This window comes from Esox lucius, chromosome 5 (genome assembly GCF_011004845.1).
Source record: "Esox lucius isolate fEsoLuc1 chromosome 5, fEsoLuc1.pri, whole genome shotgun sequence".
NCBI classification, from domain to species: domain Eukaryota; kingdom Metazoa; phylum Chordata; class Actinopteri; order Esociformes; family Esocidae; genus Esox; species Esox lucius.
In genome coordinates, this window is record NC_047573.1 from 30,147,820 (window position 1) to 30,171,437 (window position 23,618).

At 39.9% G+C, this 23,618-nt stretch overlaps 2 protein-coding genes across 3 annotated transcripts in view; both read left to right on the forward strand.

The window, feature by feature from the left end:
* Positions 1 to 2,834: 2,834 nt before the first annotated feature.
* On the forward strand, positions 2,835 to 7,051 carry LOC105008468 (E3 ubiquitin/ISG15 ligase TRIM25-like). The gene is made up of 6 exons (XM_010867781.5): positions 2,835 to 3,410; positions 5,102 to 5,197; positions 5,323 to 5,523; positions 5,648 to 5,807; positions 5,954 to 6,013; positions 6,250 to 7,051. The coding sequence occupies exons 1-4, from the start codon at positions 2,835 to 2,837 to the stop codon at positions 5,687 to 5,689; spliced, it is 915 nt and encodes a 304-aa protein (XP_010866083.5). The 3' UTR covers positions 5,690 to 5,807; positions 5,954 to 6,013; positions 6,250 to 7,051.
* Positions 7,052 to 17,428: 10,377 nt separating this feature from the next.
* Positions 17,429 to 23,618, forward strand: part of LOC105008467 (tripartite motif-containing protein 16-like) — a 29,443-nt gene continuing 23,253 nt past the window's right edge. For both annotated transcript variants that reach the window (XM_020044399.3, XM_010867777.4), the window contains exon 1: positions 17,429 to 18,066. In XM_020044399.3, the coding sequence (XP_019899958.1) occupies positions 17,494 to 18,066 (573 nt within the window). In that variant the 5' untranslated portion in view covers positions 17,429 to 17,493. The remainder of the gene's footprint in view (positions 18,067 to 23,618) is intronic.

A 23,618-nucleotide genomic window follows, 5' to 3' on the forward strand; every position in this document is an offset into this window, starting at 1 on the left:
CTTTTCATACACTGCTTGAATAAACTTCTTTTTAAGATCAAGGAGCCCTAAAGTAGGAGAAGTAGTTAGGGCCTGTTTCAGAGAAGTAAAGGAAGCATCCCCGTCAGGAGTCCACACAACTCTATCATGCGAAGCGAGCTTCTGGCCATAGGCCATGTCCTGCAAGGGCTGTACCAAGCGGCTATATTCAGGAGCCCATTGTCTACATAAACCTGTCATGCCCAGAAAGGACAGAAGTTGAGTTTTAGTAAGAGGTTTTGGGATGCCAACAATTGCTTCTATTCTGTCTGTACTGAGACTTTTTCCCTCTGGTGTTAGTTTATGGCCCAGAAAAATAATCTCCTTCTGGACAAACTGCAATTTATTCAAACTGGCTTCATGACCTTGCAAGGCCAAGTACTGTAACAACAGCACAGTGTCTTTTTCACACGTATCTTTATCTGGGGAACAGACAAGAAGATCATCAACGTATTGGATAAGGGTACTACCATGTTTAAATTGAAACCATTCCAAGTTATCTTTTAGCGCGGCCGCAAACACTGCAGGAAATTCACAATAACCTTGAGGCAATCTCGTCCATGTGTAGAATTGGCCGGCAAATTCAAATGCGAACCAAAATTGCGAATCCTTGTACACAGGAATGCTAAAAAAAGCGTTTGCTAAATCGACCACTGAGAAGAAATTACTATTGCTCATAATTGTATATGGATCAGGTACAATCGGTGCGCGAGCATATACTTCTTCATTAACTTTTTTTAAATCTTGTACAAATCGCTAAGCCACAGGTTGTCCAACAACCTTGGCTTTCTTAACTGGGAAAATAGGAGTGCAACAAGGGCTGTTTGGATGATCCCTTTTTCTAACAATGCTTTAAACACGGGAGCTATCCCCTCAATAGCCTCTACCTTCAGTGGATATTGAGCCTGGCATGGTCTATGGGGTCCTCCAGGTGTAACTACAAGAGGCTGTGCATTGTTAATTAGCCCAACATCATATTTATGCTGAGCCCACAAGGAAGGTGGAACTTCCGCTAACCTAGGATCTGTAGCAGCCACCTGGACTGCACAGACCCGATGGACCCAGTCGTCATGTGGCACAAGATGTACTTCCCGTTTACCCAAAACGGTGCACCCAAACCTCTCTCTATAGGCTTGGGCAGCTGCGGAACATTCCACTCCCACCATGTAACAAGGGACCCAGTCCACTATTGTATTGCACCCCCTCACCCAAGGACCCAAGCTGGCCCACGTGAAAAACACAGGTTTAGCAAGGGGGACATGGGGGTCTGAACCCTCCACATCAAAAAAGCGAGACACCTCTCTCACATTCCGCACAGACCATGCACAAAAACCCTCTAACTTCTCTTTCAACCCATGCAACTGTCTTTGGCTAAAGCTGCCATTCTTTGGAAAACCCAAACATTTCCAGAGATACAATTGTTCACATGTCCAAACACCATACTTATCTTTCATTACCTCTGCCGGCCCAACGTAACTATGTGGGACGTTCAATGGTTTACTGCCGCACTTCCCTATGTTCCCGATTCACCCAGTAAATCTAGTTTACCTCAATCAATGTGCCCAGCATGCATTGATAAGCTCGTCAGCCCGTAAGTGAGATATTATAAAAGGTCCAACCTTTTAACTGCAGACTTTTAACTATAAAGTCCATATGTTCCTTATCCATCCTGCCCCCTGTTGTGTATCTTCCTCTATCCTGTCCTAAAACCCATTGATCTGCATCTACCCCCATCCTGCTGAAGCTTTATGTTTACCTCAACACAACATACTTCCTTTCCCCAGCACAACCAACATTCATTTTCTCATCTAAACAGTGGCTGCTCAGTCGTTTAATCAGTAAGAATACATTGTTAAAGAAATTTCCCTGACAGCATCCAGTATGGTTTTCCGGCCTTGACCCTTACACACAGAGATTGTTCCAGATTCTCTGAATCTTTGGATGATATTATGCACTGTAGATGATGATGATAACTTCAAACTCTTTGCAATTTTTCTCTGAGAAACTCCTTTCTGATATTGCTCCACTATTTTTCGCCGCAGCATTAGGGGAATTGGTGATCCTCTGCCCATCTTGATTTCTTAGAGACACTGCCACTCTGAGAGGTTGTTTTTATACCCAATCATGTTGCCAATTGACATAATAAGTTACAAATTGGTCCTCCAGCTGTTCCTTATCTGTACATTTAACTGTTCCTGCCTCTTATTGCTACCTGTCCCAACTTTTTTGGAATGTGTAGCTCTCATGAATTCTAAAATGAGCCAATATTTGGCATGACATTACAAAATGTCTCACTTTCAACATTCGATATGGTATCTATATTCTATTGTGAATTAAATATAAGTTTATGAGATTTGTAAATTATTCCATTCCTTTTTTACTCACAATTTGTACAGTGTCCCAACCTTTTTGGAATCAGGTTTGTATATACATACAAACAAATTAGAAGATACACATTAGATGTCATCGGTGATTCAAAGTAATACTTCAAACTATATCAATTATTTTGTCATACGGACACGATCCAAGAGCTGGATTCTCTGGCCCTTAAAACCAGAGATCAAGTGCCTAATCTTGGTGTTTGTTTTTATGCTATTGTATTTTTATATTTTTTCTTTGTAAAGCACATTGCATTGCTTCTATGTATGAATTGTGCTATATAAATAAACTTGCTTGATTGCTTCAGGAATATGGAGAACTTATTATCCAGACCTTGAGAAGAACAGAGAATATTTACTAAAATAAATAAATAAACCTGTCCAAGGACAACGAAATTCATCTCTCTTTTTTTGCTTTGTTTGTATGTGTGTGGAAAAATGGCAGATGCTGTAAGTTCAATCAGTTGTTCAATCTGTTTAGATCCACTGAAGGATCCTGTGACAATTCCATGTGGACACAGCTATTGTATGAGTTGTATTAAGGACTGTTTGGATAAGGAAGACGACAAAGGTATCTACAGCTGCCCCATATGCAGACAGACTTTCCTCCAAAGGCCTGCTTTAAATAGGAGTAAAATCCTATCTGAATTGGTGGAGAATCTGAAGGAGACAAGACGCCAAGCTGCTCCTCCTGATCATTATTATGCTGGACCTGGAGATGTGGAGTGTGATTTCTGCACTGGAACAAAATTCAAAGCCGTCAAGTCCTGTCTGATGTGTCTGGCCTCTTACTGTGAGACTCATCTTCAGCCTCACTTTGAATCTCCTGCCTTTAAAAAGCACAAGTTGGTCAAAGCCTCTAAACAACTACAGGAGATTATCTGCTCTCATCATGACAAACTACTGGAGATTTACTGTCATACTGATCAGCAGTGTATCTGTTATCTTTGTACAATGGATGAACATAAAGGCCATGATACAGTCTCAGCTTTAGCAGAAAGGACTGAAAAAGAGGTAAAATAGGAGCTCCACAATTATAAAATTGTTATTTATTAATTTACTGTACATGTGTCACAATTAGTGTTGCACGATCTATCGATACTAGAATTTGAAAACGATACAACACTAGGAGTTTCAAAACTTTTTCATTTCATTCGCCAGATGCTTTACTGTGGTAATGTTTCCCGAAGCCAAGCAGGGTATGTACCTTTAAGGGATTTAGCGTCATCAGCGGTGACGTAGCACTGAAAGTTTTGCTTGCACTCTGTTTGCGACTTGTTGGTCAGAAGCGCAGCGTTAGAGTCTTTCTATTATCTCGAGATGTAACTCTAATTAATACACGGTCTAAACTATTTGTCGTGATGGTAGCAGCGGGGAATACTGGCCGTCCTCTTCTAGGGTAATTTTTGGTGCTATTTCGCTTCAAAGCCAACGATAAAAGGTTGATCCAGATAAAGTATAATCAAACAACCAAGCTTAGTTTTGATGTTTACTAGAAATTGTAAACTGTTTAATAGTAAATTGCTTACCTTAATTAAAGCCATTTGTTTTTAGTTTTATTTATCATTTAGTATTTTATGATTTGTGCAATGATTTGTTCTGATACTACAATCAGTGTCAATATTGAAGTTGAGATTTTGGTGTAGTGACAACAGTAACATAACCATCAGAAAAAGCATTATTATAAGGTGTTATAGCTGGATAAACAGAAACAGTCAACACCCAAACATTTCAAAGTACAGTAGATAAGCAATCAATAATTTACTGTAGGGCTTCAACTAAAGACTACTTTGATAATTTATTAGTCTTTCAATTACTGGGAACTAATTGTTGATTTAATTGTTTGTCCTTATCTTCTGCTATGCTCTATTTAACACAAATGCAAAGAGAAATTATAGACATTTATTGTTTCTGAATGAAAAATATAAAGACAAAGGAGAAGTAGGGAATAGTAAATCAGCACAGAATCGTATAGCAGGCTGCTTTAACTGAAGTACACAGACTTTACTATTACAATAAATGGATTGTCTGGGGATACATCTTTCCCAAGTTTCTATTGACAAGAAATATTGAATTTGCTAACTTTGACACTCATCACATGATCCATCAGTATTACTGTAGGGACAGTATCTGGTGCAGTTTTACTATAAACAATGTCCATGTACACATGTAGACCAATGATGTGGTGGTGGTGTTGATGATGCGTTAATGCAGCTCAATTTTGCATTAAGATGAACAATGTCTCACCCCAAAACACAACACATGCCATAAAATAAACTTGTTTTAGATTAATGTATCATTCAGAACCCTCTTCTGCCTCTATTGTCGTGGCTACAATGTGTGAATCACTCGTGTTGGCACATTATTCCACAAACTGTCTTTCTGATATCTTCAATGTAAAGTGCAAACTGTCTTTCCATTGGTGTAGCTTGGAAACGGCTTCAAAAATGTTGACAATTTAAATAAAAAGGTTTGCTGTGTCCCACAGATTCAACTAATTGACAAAATCAACAATTTTTTTAACTAAACATTATCGATGTTGCTGATAACTGTTGCATCCCTAATTAACTGTTAGTCCTAATTTAGCTGGTCTTTGATGAATACATTGAATTCCATTGAGTTAATTGAGGGTACACAGTATTTCAAACCTAAAAAATGTACAGGTTAATGTCTCTTTACATGTCTTAACTTGTATGTCACTGCAGAAACAGTTGGGGGAGAAACATATGAAATCTCGGAAGAGAATCCAGGAGAGAGAGAAGGAGATTCAGGAGCTAAGATGGAATGTGGACCTTCTGAAGGTGAGTTTTGGGGCTGCTAAGAATACATAATGTATTTAAATGAACAGTCTGTCTGTGTTCCCGGTTAGAGCTGAGTGAATGAGCTTGTTAAAATGAACCCCCTTCCCCTCTCTCTCTCATAACAGCACTCTGCACAGGCAGTGGTGAAGGACAGTGGGAGGATTGTTACTGAGCTGATACACTCCATTAGAGCTCAGGAGAAGGCTGAGGTGAGTCGCACTGAAGGACTCTTGGAACAATTGGAGAAGGAGATTTCTGAGATGAGGAGGAGAGATGTTGAGCTGAAACAGCTTTCACACACAGAGGATCACATCCATTTCCTCCAGGTAACATCAGTAACTTACCTTACAATATTATGTAATGGCTATGTCTTAACTTCACTCTCAGGGAAATTGACATAAATCACTGTTTCTCTTTTTCAAAACCTCCTACTCATTTTCGTCTCTGTAGAGTTTCCAGTCTCTGTGTGTCTCTCCTGAATGTAAGGCTTGAACCAGCATCAATGTCAATCCACACATCTCCTTTGAGCATGTGAAGAAATCTGTCTCTGAATTGATCGATCAACTACAGGATGTATTCAAGAAGGAAATGGACAAGATGTCTGGGAAAGGTTGGCCAAATTAATTTAAGAAAAACAACATGCTATAATGCATTAAATGTTTCTTCTTATAGTTAATTTCTACTTCATTACCTGTATGTAGATATGGGACATGAGTAATGTGGACTTGCGACATAGGTGTCTGTCTGTTTCCATAGTGACTACAGTTCAGACTGAACCACCTGTGGGGCCAAAGACCAGAGAGGATTTTTTAACATGTGAGGAAATTAAGTCACACACACAGACCAACACAATCCCTATTCATATGCACTTAATGTGAACACACACAATCATAGACGCACAGACACATTCCACTCATAACCACAAGTGGGCAAGCATACTGTTTATTAGAATGTGAATATAATCACACATTCACACACACACACACACACACACACACACACACACACACACACACACAAACTTTCACTGACTTAGTTTTTCTTCTTCTCAGACTCCTGCCAGTTGACATTGGATCCCAATACAGCAAATCAGTTCCTGTGTCTGTCTGAGGGGAACAGAAAGGTGACATGTAGTGAAGTGGAAAGATTTACCTTCTATTACCAAGTGTTGTGTAGAGAGAGTCTGTCTGGACTCTGTTACTGGGAGGTAGAGTGGAGTGGGTTCTGGGTTCATGTAGCCATCTCATATAAAGAGATGATGAGTAATGATCAGTTCTGGATTTTATACTGCTCTACATCAGGCTGCTGTTTCTACTACAATAATAACAGGACTGATATCCCTGTCCCCTGCTCCTCCAGAGTAGGAGTGTATCTGGACCACAGGGCAGGAACTCTGTCCTCTTACAGTGTCTCTGAAACAATGACCCTCCTCTACAGAGTCCAGACCACATTCACTCAGCCACTCTATCCTGGTCTCAGTGTTTATAAAGGACTATCTGTGAAGATATTAACACCTTTTCAGTGATACATCTATCAGTCTGCTGGTCTGTATGACTGATTGACTGTGGCTAGAAATTTGAAATTAATTTGAGATTACATATTATATCATATAGAACAGTATGAAATACAAACCCATTTAAAAAAAAAAGAAATAATTAGGTTCATTGGCAACAGTTTAGTAACCTGATTGGTTATTAAAAGAGTCTTTCAGAAGTTAAGATGAGTCTTTCAGAAGTTAAGATGGGGAGGGATTCACCACTGAAAAACATTGCAGGTAAATTGTTTTCTCAGTGTCAATTGCAAAGAGTTTGGGGATCTCTTCATCTACCGTACATAATATAATTAAAAGATTCAGAGAATCCGGGGAAAATCTCTGTACTCGAGGGACAAGGCCGAAAACCAATATTGTATAGCCGCAATCTTCTGGCCCTCAGACAGCACTGCATTAAAAACAGACACGATTCTTTAGGGGAAATCTTTGCATGGGCTCAGGGACACTTCCGAAAACTATTATCTTTGAACAAAGTACGTCTCTGCATCCTCAAATGCAAGTTAAACCTCTACCAGATATAAACAAAATCCTGAATATTTAAGATGAACTGAGGCGAAGTAGAAAACTGTCCTGTTGTCTGACAAATCAACATTTTATATTTTTTGGGGGAATCATGTATGCCGTGTCCTCTGGGCTAAAGATAAGGGACCATCCGGCTTGTTATCAGCGCAGAGATCAAAAGCCAGCATTTGTAATGGGATGTGGGTGCATTAGTGCATATGGCATGGGGGACGTGCACTTCTGTGAAGGCACCATTAATGCTTAACAGTACAAGTTTTGGTGCAACATATGCTGTCATCCAGTATTTTTCAGGGAAGTCATTGCTTATTAAGGCAATGCCAAACCACATTCTGCACATATTAAAACAGCATGGCTCCATTGTAAAATATTTTGGGTGCTAAACTGGCCTGCCTGCAGTCCAGACGTGTCGCTCATTGAAAACATTTGATGCATTATGAAACGAAAAATGGACAAAGGAGACCCCAAACTGTTGGCCAGCTGAAAACCTATATCAAGCAAGAATGGGAATACATTTAACTTTGAAAACTACAGCAATTTTTCTCCTTAGTTCCCAAACGCTTACAGAGTGTTGTTAAAAGAAGAGGTGATGCAACACAGTGGTAAACATGCCCCAGTCCCAACTGTTTCTACATTTGATATGTTGTCTTTGTACTATTTTCAATTAATATAGGTATGAATGATGTGCACATCCTTGCATTCTGTTTTTATTAGCATTTTACACAGCGTCCCAATTTTTGGGAAATGTGGTTGTAGTTACTAATTTGCATGTATAGAGGTTTCAATCAAACCAAGTGGAACAAATTGGTCCCTGAATGAACATGAAAGAACAACATTCAGGGTTTATGACCTTCTCACAATGTAAGATGCCTGAGGGGAATTGTGTATTAAAATGGTCTCATTCTGCATATGTTTAAAATGGTGTCTGTTCATTGGCTTCAGGGCAGAGTGGTGGTTAGCAGTTAACCTGTTGTCACCAGGGATTCTTCAATAGAGTCATAGGGTCATTATGAACCAGAAATCTATGATGCTCCAAAGAATCGTTTCCTCAATTTCTATAGAACTCAAGTGCCGTTCTTTTAGCTGTTAACGGATCAGCATGACATGCCTAATGGGAGCATGCTAGGGTTTGTGTTTGATCACTCTGCTGCTAAAGTGAAGCCGTACAGTTCAACCATAGGAACTGAATATTTAAATGCAACATTAATGGTGGAATACCATATTAACAACTGGGAAGTTTTTCTTCATGTGGTATGTCCAAAATGAAGAAAAGTATGAGGCTACACAAGTATGGAGATCAAATGGGAAGGTCTATCAAGTTTCTCAGAGCGAACGTGGTCTGACCGGTTCATACTTGCGCTGGCCAAAGCCCTGAAATCCTTGGGCGTTTAATTACCTAAGATTTGTGGAATTTCAGTTTTTCTAAATGAATTGAAAGAATTAACCTCCATCTTGAACAAAATGCAGCAGCACATCTCCTCTCAAACACCTCCAAACGCTCACACATCACCCCAGTCCTCTGCTCGCTCCATTGGCTTCCGGTGCGGTTTAGGGTGGAGTACAAGGTCCTGCTGTTTGCATTCAAGGCCATCAATGGTCTGGCCCCGGCCTACCTCGCCGAATTAGTAACGGTCTACCAACCTGCTAGAGCTCTCCGCTCCTCTGAACACACCTCTCTGGTCGTTCCCAAATTCAATTACAAAAAGTTTGGAGGCCGATCATTTGCAGTTTAGGGCCCAACTCTGTGGAACGCTTTACCACCATCCCTGCGTAACATTACCGTGTTCAGTGTTTTTAAAGCGCAGTTGAAAACACATCTGTTCAGACAGGCTTTTAACACGTAATCTCTGACTCGACTGCTCATTTTATATATTTTATGTGTATGTATGTGTATGTGTGTGTATATGCGTATGTGGGTGTATGTGTATATATATGTACATATACATTTTTCTTTATTTATCTTATATTTTTTATATGTTTTAATATTTTTTATATTCTGTTGTCTACTGAAGCTTTTAATGGAAAGCGCCTTGTGCACCTTTTGGCTGCTGTAAGGCGCTTTCCAAATAAAATTTGATTGATTGATTGAACAAAATATCAGACTCACTGCTGGGCGAGAACAAAGAGGAACAGACCCGATTATAAAGAAAATCTGTCTCAGAGTCAGGCATGCAGTGCCTAAAAATATGCTGAAAATCTTTCTCCTGAAACCCTTAAGGCTTAACTGAATCATCGTAGTGTTTAACTGATTTAACCATTGTAGTGTTTAAATTATATAGTAATTGAAGTGTTTAACTGATATAACCATTGCTGTGTTTGTGAGAATACCCGGGTATTTTCTTTGGGGAAATGTAACAGACCTTATGATGCAAATTATTAGAAGAAAAGTGAATGACAGGTCCAAAACTTTTTTTAATGCTGAACGCTTGAAAAGAATAGAGGAATTTTCGGATCATCTGCGTATTTGTGCCATGAATGAGAAAGGGGAAGAGTTGATATTGCAAGATGTGGAAGGGTGACTAGAAATACCATTGCCTAAAGTTCCATTTTTGAACCATCAATGACATGTTATGTGTATCATTCATTTCGTTTGTATGCTTACATAATCGATGTGTGTTTTAAAAATACCCCAACATATGTCTGTAAATATAATCAAAGTACTCAATGTCACAAATTATTGTAACTCTTTTTTGAAACTCTTGATTGATTTCATGTATCTTGTGAAATAAAAGGAAATATTCTCCTCAATATTGTAATTGCTTCATTCTTATTTCTACAACTGTTTGATGCATACATTAAAATATTAATGATAATAAGAATCAGGAGATTGGAGCAGCTACAGTGGGGAGAACACGTATTTGATACACTGCTGATTCTGCAGGTTTTCCCACTTACAAAGCATGTAGAAGTCTGTAATTTTTATCATAGGTATTCTTCAACTGTGAGTGACAGAATCTGAAACAGAATCTAAAACAAAAAATGTTTAAGTAATTAATTTGCACTTTATTGCATGACATAAGTATTTGATACATCAGAAAAGCAGAACTTTATATTTGGTACAGAAACCTGTGTTTGCAATTACAGAGATACATTTCCTGTAGTTCTTGACCAGGTTTGCACACACTGCAGAAGGGATTTTGGCCCACTCCTTCATACAGACCTTCTCCAGATCCTTCAGGTTTAGGGGCTGTCGCTGGGCAGTACAGACTTTCAGCTCCCTCCAAAGATTTTCTATTGGGTTCAGGTCTGGAGACTGGCTAGGCCACTCCAGGACCTTGAGATGCTTCTTACGGAGCCTCTCCTTAGTTGCCCTGGCTGTGTGTTTCGGGTCGTTGTCATGCTGGAAGACCCAGCCATGACCCATCTTCAATGCTCTTACTGAGGGAAGGAGGTTCTTGGCCAATATCTCGCGATACATGGCCCCATCCATCCTCCCCTCAATACGGTGCAGTCGTCCTGTCCCCTTTGCAGAAAAGCATCCCCAAAGAATGATGTTTCCACCTCCATGCTTCACGGTTGGGATGGTGTTCTTGGGGTTGTACTCATCATTCTTCTTCCTCCAAACACGGCGACTGGAGTTTAGAACAAAAAGCTATATTTTTGTCTCATCAGACCACATGACCTTCTCCCATTCCTCCTCTGGATCATCCAGATGGTCATTGGCAAACTTCAGATGGGCCTGGACATTCAGATGGGCCTGGCTTGAGGAGGGGGACCTTGCGTGCGCTGCAGGATTTTAATCCTTGACGGCGTAGTGTGTTACTAATGGATTTCTTTGAGATTGACCATCATCTTGAACTTCTTCCATTTTCTAATAATTGCGCCATTGTGGAGAGGTTGGAGTCTGTTTGATTGAGTGTGTGGACAGGTGTCTTTTATACAGGTAACAAGTTCAAACAGGTGCAGTTAATACAGGCAATGAGTGGAGAACAGGAGGGCTTATTAAAGAAAAACTAACAGGTCTGTGAGAGCCGGAATTTTTACTGGTTGGTAGGTGATCAAATACTTATGTCATGCAATAAAATGCAAATTAATTATTTAAAATACAATGTGACTTTCTAGATTCCGTCTCTCACAGTTGAAGTGTACCTATGATAAAAATGACAGACCTCTACATGCTTTGTAAGTAGGAAAACCTGCAAAATTGGCAGTGTATCAAATACTTGTTCTACCCACTGTATGTTGCGTATGCACACTGAGCAGGGAGATGACAGAACCCTGTGTGTGTGTAAGGAATGTAATTATCCACAGTATGAGTAGAGGATGAGTGGAACAAGTTGATCTGCTAGGTTCTGAACCGTCTCTTGTAGTTACAAAAGTATCAGATGTTCAAAACACTTCATCACCACTGATGTAAGACCTACAGGCCAGAAGTCATTGGGAAGTCTTGGTCTGCTCTTTGGAATAAGGTAGATGGTAAGCTGCCTTCCACAGAGCTGAATTGTATGTTCCTTCGAAGACCAGTTGAACAGTTCACAGAAGACAGGGGACAGTTGTTTGTAGCAGGTCTTCAGGAGCTTATTACTGATGTTATGAGGATCGAATACTGCCTTTCAGTCATCCAATTCGCTAGGTGGCGCTGTCATCGCAAATAATGAGGGTCGAGGCAGATGGATTAACATTTTGGACAGGCTTTTGATTGCCATTTGTCCTTTATTTACATAGAATGGTAGGTAAAGCACGACTGACGGAAAGCAAATAATCTTTGCATGCTTGGCTTGCTGAGGCTTTATACTAGCAAAATACACAGCTGTCAATCAAATTTGAAAGCTTTAATAACTGCAGTAGTTACACATTCTTTGTAGCTTAATGATCACATCACTTAAAGCACATCTTCGATTGCATTTGCTGATGAAGGCAAGAGAGCTAGCCTACATTCCCAACAGTAATTAGTGAAGTACATTATTGGGAAACATCTTACCCAAACTATTTTTGGGGGGCAAAGAATTCTTGCTCGGAGGCAATGCCCCTGTGCCACCGGGTCAGTATACATGATTAAAGGAATAATACATAAATAACAATACATAATATAATACAATAGTATATAAAATGCATAGAGGGCAAGAATAAAATGCTAAACAACTAAAGAAAACTAAATTTATGTAAAATCAAAGTAATACAAGAAGTTATTACTTTGATTTGAATAAAACCAACAACAGATTAAAACAGTAAGAGGATCTTAAAAATAAGTAAAGAGTTGACTTGACAAAAACCGAGGGATAACCTCAGACTGAACTAAAAGCAAGAGAAAAAGGTAGGTCTTTAAATTTGATTTAAAATTGCAATGGTGGAACGGGACTTAATGTGGGATGGGAGACTATTCCAGAGCATGGGAGCAGCAACAGACAAATCAATTCATAAAAGATGTTACATGCGTTTTTCTGGTTTTTTTTTGCTGTTATTCTGTCACTCACTGTTCAAATAAACCTACCATTAAAATTATAGACTGATCATTTCTTTGTCAGTGGGCAAACGTAAATAATCAGCAGGGGATCCAAAGAAAAATCCCATGATGTCGGTGTACTATCACTCTGTACTTACATACTAAGGACTATTACATGCATACAGTTTTCCTTTTATAACCACTAACGTTAAGACTCATACTGAATGAACCGAATGCAGCTGTGCAAGTCAACAACATACCGTTATCTAGTCAGTTGCCTTCATTACTTGAGTTAAGCTACAGCCTACTAGCTGGCTAGCTAGCTAACCAGATGTAGGCTGACATAACTAACTGACCTTTGTGATGGCAATTTCTAGTCCAAACTATTTACGAAAATGGTAGGTAAGATAGAGGAAAACTCAAATGCACAATAATCAGTTTATTCTTGCAAGGAGAGAATACACAGGTTACAAAGTAACAATGAATAATCTCTAAAGTAAAACAGGACAAGCATCATCATTTAAAGAAGGGAAAAAGGGGTGTGGTAATATGTGTGTCAATAAAACACATTCACATGGTAAACCTTTTCAACCTTTTAGGAGTCACAATGTCTGGACACCCAAGGATAGACCCTAAAAGTGTTATACAGATTAACTAATTTACAAGTAACTAATCCACTAGTGCCGGTCAAGGATGATGTTCAAGGATGTCTCCCTGAGTCAAACACCAGAGCCCACTCTACCTACCTTCCTTTACTTATCTAAACATGGGGACTCAGTCCTTTAATCAGTAAGGACACATCAGTGTAAGAAATTTCCCTGACACCTTAAGTTAATTGCCTGAAATTGAAAACATGCTCTGTGTTGTATTACCCATTGGTGATGCAGTCAAATATTGTTATACAAATAAACGTTATACATACATTTCAGGAAAAACGTGTCCTAGCTACCTATAGACTGCAATCTACCAGGCTCCAGTACGGATATTCCATAAGTCCCACCAAGCAAGCCCTCTCACTGAAACCACGCACACTAGAACTTATTGAACAGTTGTAAATGTTAAGCAACAGTTGTAAATCTTTTACAGATTTGTGTTTTATTTGTGAAATATGCAAGGCAGAGAAGGAAATCAGAGCCCCTGGACATGATCAGACCTCCCAACTGAAATTCTATTAACCATCACAAGTACATCTTTGTTGATAAAGCAGGCTTCTACTTTGATAAAACTCTGCATTTCAGGCACATTATTATTGGCTAATGAGGAACTGTCCATGGGCCTGGACAACGTGGGGTAAACAATTAATGTATGTAGCCATATCTGAAGGACATTAACCACTTCTTGGGTCTTACACCTCATTGAGTTTCTCAGTGAAATAGTGTGGGATAATGTTAGGTTCCACCATTCAGAGGTGATTCAAGAATGGGGTTTGGCCACTCCCTGGTTTCTTACCCTAGACCTGCCCACATAATGTAATTTTCATTACAGAGATAGAGGGTCTATGACCACCATCCCCATGAGCATGTCACCTTCCTTTAGCGTATGGACTAGCCATGTAATGACATCACTGGTGACCAATGTCACGTTTGGATATGACATCCCAAAAAAACTATCTTGCAGTACATGAAAAATCAATATATAATTTTGAAGTGGATAATATTTCATGGCCAAATACCGAAGACAGTGTTGATGCTAATTATTATGATGTGTGCAAAACATAATAATTTCTTTAATTTATTTTTGATGCATTTGTTACATTTGATAAGACCCCAAATAACAGGTTGCAATTGAAGTATGCGTTTTCATCAATGATTTTCGATTTTCTCATTGTTCACATTTTTAACTATGGGATAGAAATTATGGAAATGATTTTCAGTAAATTGGGATGGGAAGTGTACAGTTAGAGTTTTTTCTAATGTGAAAACAGTGAAATAAACAGATTTCCTTCAGAACTTCAAAGAGTCATTTTGAAACATGTTGCTTACCAAGTATGGTTTTGGATTAACAGTTTGTTACAATGACTAAACTGAGAGGGCTGCTAGGTTATGTTAAGTTTAAATTACTTAACCAATGTACTCATTGTATTTCATCCAAAAATGTGTTGTTAAATGAATGGTCTTGTGGTGAAAGAGGTTAATTAATGCAAAATCACTTGTTTAGAATGCAAGATTTAATGTGTTACATGTGTGGTCAGTTTGGATTTTTGTAGTAAGAATTTTTTTAAATCACCACATACTATATAATAATACCGAAGTGACTACAATTTGAGGGGCATCCTGTTGGAACAGAATCCCGCAACTCTCAGAATGCTATCGAAGTGCTTAGTTTGCAATGATTTGTTATCTTCATTGAGTCAAGCTTGCAGGGCAGGTGAAGATATAGATCTATATCTTATAACATATTTTTGGAGATTTAAATAATGCAGTGATGTCTTACCTTAATCAGGTCACTGTGACCAATTCCAAGCCCTGTTATACAGAGAACGTTTTAGAAAATTTGGGGTGGTACAGTACCAGTCAAAAGTTTGGACACACCTACTCATTCATTTGAATATATCCAAACATTTTGTTTCAACTGTGTTCTTTCTGTATATTCACTGGCTGTCACTCTGGCCTCTATGGCTGAAAGTCCTGATATGGTTCTGGAGTAGTGAGATATTATAATAAAGATCTTGAAGATCACAGAGAACTGTGAGAGCATTCCCTCTCTGGCTGTAATAGATCACTAATGCCCTCTACTGGCCAGACCTGTAAACTGAGTTCACCAACCAGGAAGTCACAGAAAACCATTCCTTTGTAAACAATTCAAATGATCAGAGTGGATTTCATAAAGGAAGATCCACAATGGATGCAATAGTTAGAGTTTGCAGTGAGATTGAAAAGATTCTGAAAATGAAAGAGCTGAAGGCAGTAGTATATTTTGACATTAAGAAGGCGTATGATTCAATGTGGAGGGAAGGGCTGATTAAATTAAGTGCAATGGGCATTGGAGGAAGGATGTATTATTAGATTGGACAATCGGTCCCACTTGGGAAAGGAGAAGGGAAAGCGGTAATTAAGAAGAAAGGACTGGTGTTTTGGCAGAAAGGATGGGAGGATGACCAGAAGGGAAGGGGCTATCACAAAGTAAAGAAGTCAGTCATAACGAATAATAAAAAAAAAGGAGCAGAAGGGAAGAAATAATTATAAAGAGACTCAGGCTGGACCACACAGGACTAAATGGCACTATGTTTTACTGGGGAAAAGGGGTAGTGATACACTCACCTAAAGGATTATTAGGAACACCTGTTCAATTTCTCATTAATGCAATTATCTAATCAACCAATCACATGGCAGTTGCTTCAATGTATTTAGGGGTGTGGTCCTGGTCAAGACAATCTCCTGAACTCCAAACTGAATGTCAGAATGTGGAGGAAAGGTGATTTAAGCAATTTTGAGCGTGGCATGGTTGTTGGTGCCAGACTGGCCGGTCTGAGTATTTCACAATCTGCTCAGTTACTGGGATTTTCACGTACAACCATTTCTAGGGTTTACAAAGAATGGTGTGAAAAGGGAAAAACATCCAGTATGCGGCAGTCCTGTGGGCGACAATGCCTTGTTGATGCTAGAGGTCAGAGGAGAATGGGCCGACTGATTCAACCTGATAGAAGAGCAACTTTGACTGAAATAACCACTCGTTACAACCAAGGTATGCAGCAAAGCATTTGTGAAGCTACAACACGCACAACCTCGAGGCGGATGGGCTACAACAGCAGAAGACCCCACCGGGTACCACTCATCTCCACTACAAATAGGAAAAAGAAGCTACAATTTTCACAAGCTCACCAAAATTGGACAGTTGAAGATTGGAAGAATGTCGCCTGGGCTGATGAGTCTCGATTTCTATTGAGACATTCAGATGGTAGAGTCAGAATTTTGCGTAAACAGAATGAGAACATGGATCCATCATGCCTTGTTACCACTGTGCCGGCTGGTGGTGATGGTGTAATGGTGTGGGGGATGTTTTCTTGGCACACTTTAGGCCCCTTAGTGCCAATTGGGCATTGTTTAAATGCCACGGCCTACCTGAGCATTGTTTCTGACCATGTCCATCCCTTTATGACCACCATGTACCCATCCTCTGCTTCCAGCAGGATAATGCACCATGTCACAAAGCTCGAATCATTTCAAATTGGTATCTTGAACATGACAATGAGTTCACTGTACTGAAATGGCCCCCACAGTCACCAGATCTCAACCCAATAGAGCATCTTTGGGATGTGGTGGAACGGGAGCTTCGTGCCCTGGATGTGCATCCCACAAATCTCCATCAACTGCAAGATGCTATCCTATCAATATGGGCCAACATTTCTAAAGAATGCTTTAAGCACCTTGTTGAATCAATGCCACGTAGAATTAAGGCAGTTCTGAAGGCGAAAGGGGGTCAAACTCAGTATTATGATGGTGTTCCTAATAATCCTTTAGGTGAGTTTAAATGTGACAACTGTAGAGTTAAAGAAAATACAGAACACATCGTGTTGCATTGTCCTAGGTATGAAGAGGAAAGAGAGTTAAAGGGGTGGGCAGAGAGTGGAATTCTGTTAGGAATTCTGGGAACAGAGGGAGTGACAGTCGTCAGGGAGGCACTTTTTACTTTCTTAAATAATACCGGGCTAGCAGGTAAAATCTAAGAGCTGGACAAATGACATGATGTTACACACTCCTGTACAGTAGGTGGCAGTATGCACCTTAAAGTTGATTGCGATCCGACATTAACCCCAGAGAAGAAGAAGAGGAAGAAGAGGAAGAATTCAATTGAAATGTAACGCAGCTCTTATTTTCTTGGTCCATTTGTGTGTGAGTAGAAATGGCAGAGGCCATAAAGTCAATCAGTTGTTCAATCTGTTTAGGTCTACTGAAGAATCCCGTGACTATTCCCTGTGGACACAGCTACTGTATAGGCTGTATTAAGGGCTGCTTGGATCAAAAAGAATACAATGGTATCTGCAGCTGCCCCCAGTGCAGACAGACCTTCATACCAAGACCTATTTTAAAAAGGAACGCTACCCTGGCTGTTGTGGTGCGGAAACTCAAGACCAAACGCAATGCTGCTCCTCCTGGTCATCATTATTCTGGACCTGGAGATGTGGAGTGTGATTCCTGTACTGGGAGAAAAGTCAAAGCTGCCAAGTCCTGTTTGGTGTGTCTTACCTCTTACTGTGAGACTCACCTCAAGCCTCACTATGAATCTCCTGCCTTTAAAAAGCACAAGTTGGTCAATGCCTCCACACAACTAAAGGAGAAGATCTGTTCTCATCATGATAAACTACTGGAGGTTTACTGTCGTACTGATCAGCAGTGTATTTGTCCGCTCTGTATAATGGATGAACATAAAGGACATGATATAGTTTCAGCTGCAGCAGAAAGGACTGACAAACAGGTAAGAGAGGGACTCCAGTTATAACAATTGTTTATATTAATGTATTGAATAAATAACTAACAATAACTATGTGTCTTAATCAGAGATGGGGCCGTGGTCTCCGTCTCGACTCGAAACTACATAGACGTGGTTTGTGTATTGGTCCGTGTATAACGTGACCGATTTTTCATATAAGCTAGCTTGTCCCTTAGTACTGTATTCGCGTGTTTTCTATCATGCGTTGTTGAACTGCATTTGAAAAGGCACCAAACTTGTCTGCAGCCGCCTGCAACCCTTGATGTCTGCAGGTAAATCATAGCAAGCTAGCTAATATGCACCTCATTAAGTGGTCATGATTTGTTCAGTTATACTTCTGACATAACTCATTATAGGCTGCTGTAATATTAAATTCATACATATTACCAAGTTCATGTCTTGGTTTGCTAGGCTTGGTAACTACACTAGCTAATTTGGCCAACGTTTACATTGTGATGTGATGGACACGAAACTTTTTATAGTGGCTAAAAACTTTAAAGTAAATGAAAATGCCGGTTCCAGTTTTGACAAGAACCCACGGGCATTTATGTCAATACTATGTTTATCCAGAACAAATCTGACTGAGCAAAGTTAATGTTAGCCGTCTAGTTAACTACCTAGCCAGTTAACTAACGTGTTCGCTAGCTAAGCACAGCAGTGTGAAAATAAGCTACCATGTATGGAAAATTGGGTCATTTTCGGTTACAGATCAACAGATACTTGCATACAGATGTGAAATCTTTACAAGGTTACAGGAATTAACATTCTATTGTCCTAACCTAGTCTAGGACACCAGGGGGTTGGAGACAGAAGGTTTCTTCCTGCTGAATAGGAGGCAGTTTCTTTTGCATGTTGATTGTTGGGTTTTAATCCTGTCTCTCTTGAAAAGACAGGTGAAAAGTCAGAGTGAGTGTGAGACAAAAGGCTGTCTTGACCTATTCCTCACAGAGACAAGGTGTGAGAATTACAACAGCAAACTTTATTTATCTCAACAATCCCCCGTTTCACACCATTTATGGTGTGAAATAACTATAAATGTCACTGAGAATAAAGTCATTACATAAACAGAAATATAACAAAAATGTAAACATCAATTGTTGTAAATAAGTTGTAAAAAATACTTCATGGTAGATTGTTGGCAAGGAATGTAAACAAGTTGTAAAAAATAAAATACTTAATGATTTATACAAGAGATTAATTTTCTTCTCCGACCTCGCTATCTGACTCATCTTGCATCCAAGGTGCTAAAGGTGCTTGTCTTCACAAAAGCTGTCCCTCTTTTTCCTTAGTTAAAGCAGTGGTGATAAGCCTGTTGGTTAAGGTTCTAATGCAGGGAATGCAGCAACATCCACAAAGCAAAAGTATCGCACACATTATTGCTATTGACAGGATGATGCTTTCGAAAAATGCTTTGTATTATAGTCTGAACATAAATCAAATCGTGCAGCATCAGTTTCTCCTTCAGTAAAATGTAGCGTCAGTAAGGGTTGGGCAATCCTGTACGATCTTCTAAATCTTCTGTGATCCCTTTTAAGGGAATTTGTACTGTTTTGGGGAATAGAGCTACCTACACGTGCAGTGTTACTGTGCTGATTGAGGGTTATGGATGACCTAATCTCAGGCGGGAAAATTATGATTATTGTGACTAAAGATATGGTTATGGCTAAAGTTGCTATTGTTCCCTTTATTCCACAAAACTCTAGGAGCCTCAAATTGTTTCCTCTTTTGTTCTCCATTTTGTTTTACTGGTGAAGGGGGAAAACATTTCAAAGAGATTCCTAGGAGGTTAATTTTTTTAACCTACCAGAAAGAGAGACAAAGATTTTCTGGTTCTGCTGTGTCTAACTCAAATTCATCATTATATCAATCAAAACCTACTTTTTGTTCACAGCGTGGTCAAATCAGTCCTAACCTCCTCTAGTGATCGGGAGGGCGCCGGGCGGGTGTACAGTGTGTTAGGTGGTGCCAATTAGCTCCTGTTTTTACTCTAAATTTCGGGGTGTGGGTTGAGCTTTCAATCACTTCCCACGGTCCTGTCCACCTCAGTTCTGCCCACTTCCGTTTGTGAACTCTCAACCTCACCCAATCTCCAGGCTTTACAGGAGGCTCTGTTTCGCTCTGTGGTGTTTCCATTGCAGCTTGGACCTGTGAAGACAAAACTTGAGTGAGATTAGTGAGAGCTCTCATATAATCGTCTGCTTCCATCTGCCACAGATCAAATACTGGGCCTATACCGCCATCTCTGGGTGGCCCTGGCATTGGCCTGCCTGTCAATAACTCGTGAGGAGACAGGTGAGTTTTATTACTCTGTGAAGATCTCCTAGACATTAGTGCCAGGGGCAGTGCATCTACCCAATTAATTTTGGTGTTATGACAAGCTTGGGCAATTTCTTTTCAAAGTTTGGTTAGCCCTCTCCACTAGACCTTGTGAAGAGGGGTGATACACTGATCCAAACTTGTGCACAATGTCAAAATACTTTTGGCTGGTGAAGTGGGATCCATTATCTGACCTAAAGCATCTGGGGACCCCATATCTTGGTATCAGTTTGTTTTTTTAGCCATTTTACCACTGAGTTTGCATCCTCTTTCTTACATGGGATAGCTTCAATCCATTTGGTGTAACGGTCTACCATAACCAAAATGTATCTGTGTCCCCTGACCATATTATCTGCTCCCATGTCTGTATAGTCTATACAGACTTCTTTGAATGGAGCAACAGTAACTGGAAAACCTCCCTTTGGGCATTTGTAGGGTCTTTTATTGTTGTGAGCACTGCAATTTTCGCAGTCTTTTATGAAGTTTTCTACCATTTCATTCATGTATGGATGCCACCAGTGGGCTTCCACTTCTTTAGTGGTTCTTGTTCTGCCAACATGGGTTGGTCCATGGGCTTCTTTGATTAACAAATGACAGAGTTTTGCAGGTGCCACCAAGTGACCATCATGTGATCTCCAAAGACCTTTGTTTAACTTTGTTGCGCCTTTTGAAAGCCACTGATTGTGTTCATAAACTCCTGCATGTTCCTGCATTTTTTCTGTGTGTTCTTCAGTTAGTTCAGGGGTGTTTTCTGTCTGCAGGCATATCAATTGTCTGCTGTAACCTCCTGCCTTCTTAGCTGCTTTGTCTGCGGTGTCATTACCTTTAGCTACCGCTGAGGTTGAATTTTGGTGTCCTTTACACTTCATTACTGCTATCTGTGTAGGGAGCAGGATGGCTTTGAGAAGATTTTGGAGTGCACTGGCATGTTTAACTGGGGTTTTTGACTGGTCAGAAATCCCCTTCTTAGCCATTGTGGGCGATCTATGTGTACTGCGCCATGCGCATATGCTGAGTCAGTGTAAATGTTTACTCTTTTGTCTTTCCCTATTTTTAAAGCTTTGGTTAATGCTATCACTTCAGCTAATTGGGCAGAGGCTGGTTGGGGAATGATTGCTGAGTCTAGGGTCTCAATTTGCTGTCCCTGTTGTTGCACTACTGCATATGAGGCTACATTTCCCTGATCTCCTCTATTACAGCAGCCATCACTGTACAATGTAATTTCTGGATTTTCCAGTGGGTTTGCTTGTAGATCTTCTCTGAGCTTCAAGTCTTTTTGTGCTACAAATTCAGAGTCATGTGGTTCATGTTCTTCTGAGTTCAGTCCATTGGCCATGTTTATTCTTTTAGTTTCATAACTGATGTGTGGTTGCTTCAGGATGTCAGAAATCTTGATTTTTCTTACTGGGGAGAAAGTAAATGCATTGGAGCTCAGGAATGCAATTACTCCATGTGCAGTGTTGATTTTCAGGGGATGGCACATGACCACATGTAATGTTTTGTCTATAGCCCTAATTAGGACTGCTAGATGTCTGGCACATCCTGTTTGCCCTTGTTCAATGTTGTCTAGTCTGAAACTGTGGTACATCAGTACTCTCCTTTCTCCCAATTTTTTCTGAAATGGGACAGCATTCACAATGGTTCCTGTTTCTGAAACATCGAGATGGAATGGCTGGGTGTAGTCTGGAGAGCAGAGATGTGCTGCTTGTTTAGTGTGGGTGAAGGCTTCTTCTCCTTCTGGTGTCCAATCAAGGGTAGCAGTGAGATTTCTGTTTCCAGCCACTGAGGGATACATAATCTGGCACATGGTTCCTTTACCTAATGGGCCTTTTGTGAAATACTCCCATACTTTACTTTGTCCATGTGAGACATACGAAATAAAATCAAATTGATTGCTGCCACAGCCACAGCTATTACTACTATTATTGTTGACAGTAAAAATCTATGATGATTGTATTATTATTATTATTATTATTATCATCATCATTTGTATTATTATTAAACAAGACAAAGGTCACTCCAGTTTTTTGTGTGTAATAGTTATTACCTTATAATTACAATGTCAACTTGCTTATCCCTTTACCTGCACTTTTAATTCTATCCATCAAACTACAACAAACCATTATCAGTCATCATTTGCTTCCTGACTTCTAAAATGTACTACTTAGTGATGCACTATTTCCATTATGTGACTTGTTAATGCTGCAGCTGAACGACACGCGTGAAATTGGATTTCACACACATGTAACAGAAAAGCTATGTTTGATACTTTTTCTCTATGTCTAAATGTTCACTCCTCGCATGCCTAACTTAGGTTTTACAATGCAGGGACTAACTACAGATATGCTAGTTATAAATACAGTAATCATTACTTTCTAAGTTTGTTGTGGTTTCCAAGCTCATTAACGTTGGTGGTCTTCCACTGAAAGCCATGGCATTAGCTAGCTTTGTAGACCAAATAAACTTCTCAACTTGGTTTTCTAGAATAGAACATGATGTAGAATTGATATGTTTTAATTTGACCTGAGAAAGTAAAACTTAGTACCCATGTAAGGAATAACAAAAATGTGCTCCCTGCACATTTTTACCCACTTATTCCATAATGCATGATATTAATATGATTACATACATACATGCATCTTCTTCTGCTTCATCCAGGGCCAGGTCGCGGGGAGGCAGCAGTCTAAGCAGAGATTGAGAGATTTACTTCTAATCAAATATCACAGAAACAAACTGAACAGTCACATTGTCATAGTCACTATTCATCCCAACAAATTATGTTGGTACCATTCTTTATTCATGGCCGTGTTCTTAGGCAAAATTTTGAGTGAACCAACTCCTTGGCTGAGAAGCAACCCCACACATGAATGGTCTCCGGATGCTTTACTGTTGGCATGACACAGGACTGATGGTAGGGCACACCTTGTCTTCTCCGGACAAGCTTTTTTCCAGATGTCCCAATCAGAGGAAATTACTTTACCTCAGTCCTCAGCTGTCCAATCCTTATACCTTTTGCAGAATATCAGTCTGTCCCTGATGATTTTCATGGAGAGAAGTGGCTTCTTTGCTGCCCTTCTTGACAACAGGCCATCCTCCAAAAGTCTTCGCCTCACTGTGCATGCAGATGCACTCACACCTGCCTGCTGCCATTCCTGAGCAAGCTCTGCACTGGTGGTACCCCGATTCTGCAGCTGAATCAACTTTAGGAGACGGTCCTGGCG

Bases quoted from the DNA above. Each gene is read 5' to 3' on its own strand.
- LOC105008468 (XM_010867781.5), top strand. From the start codon at position 2,835: ATGGCAGATGCTGTAAGTTCAATCAGTTGTTCAATCTGTTTAGATCCA. The intron at 5,198-5,322 runs GTGAGTTTTGGG...CTCTCATAACAG, and splicing joins GGAATGTGGACCTTCTGAAG to CACTCTGCACAGGCAGTGGT. The intron at 5,524-5,647 runs GTAACATCAGTA...TCGTCTCTGTAG, and splicing joins ATCACATCCATTTCCTCCAG to AGTTTCCAGTCTCTGTGTGT.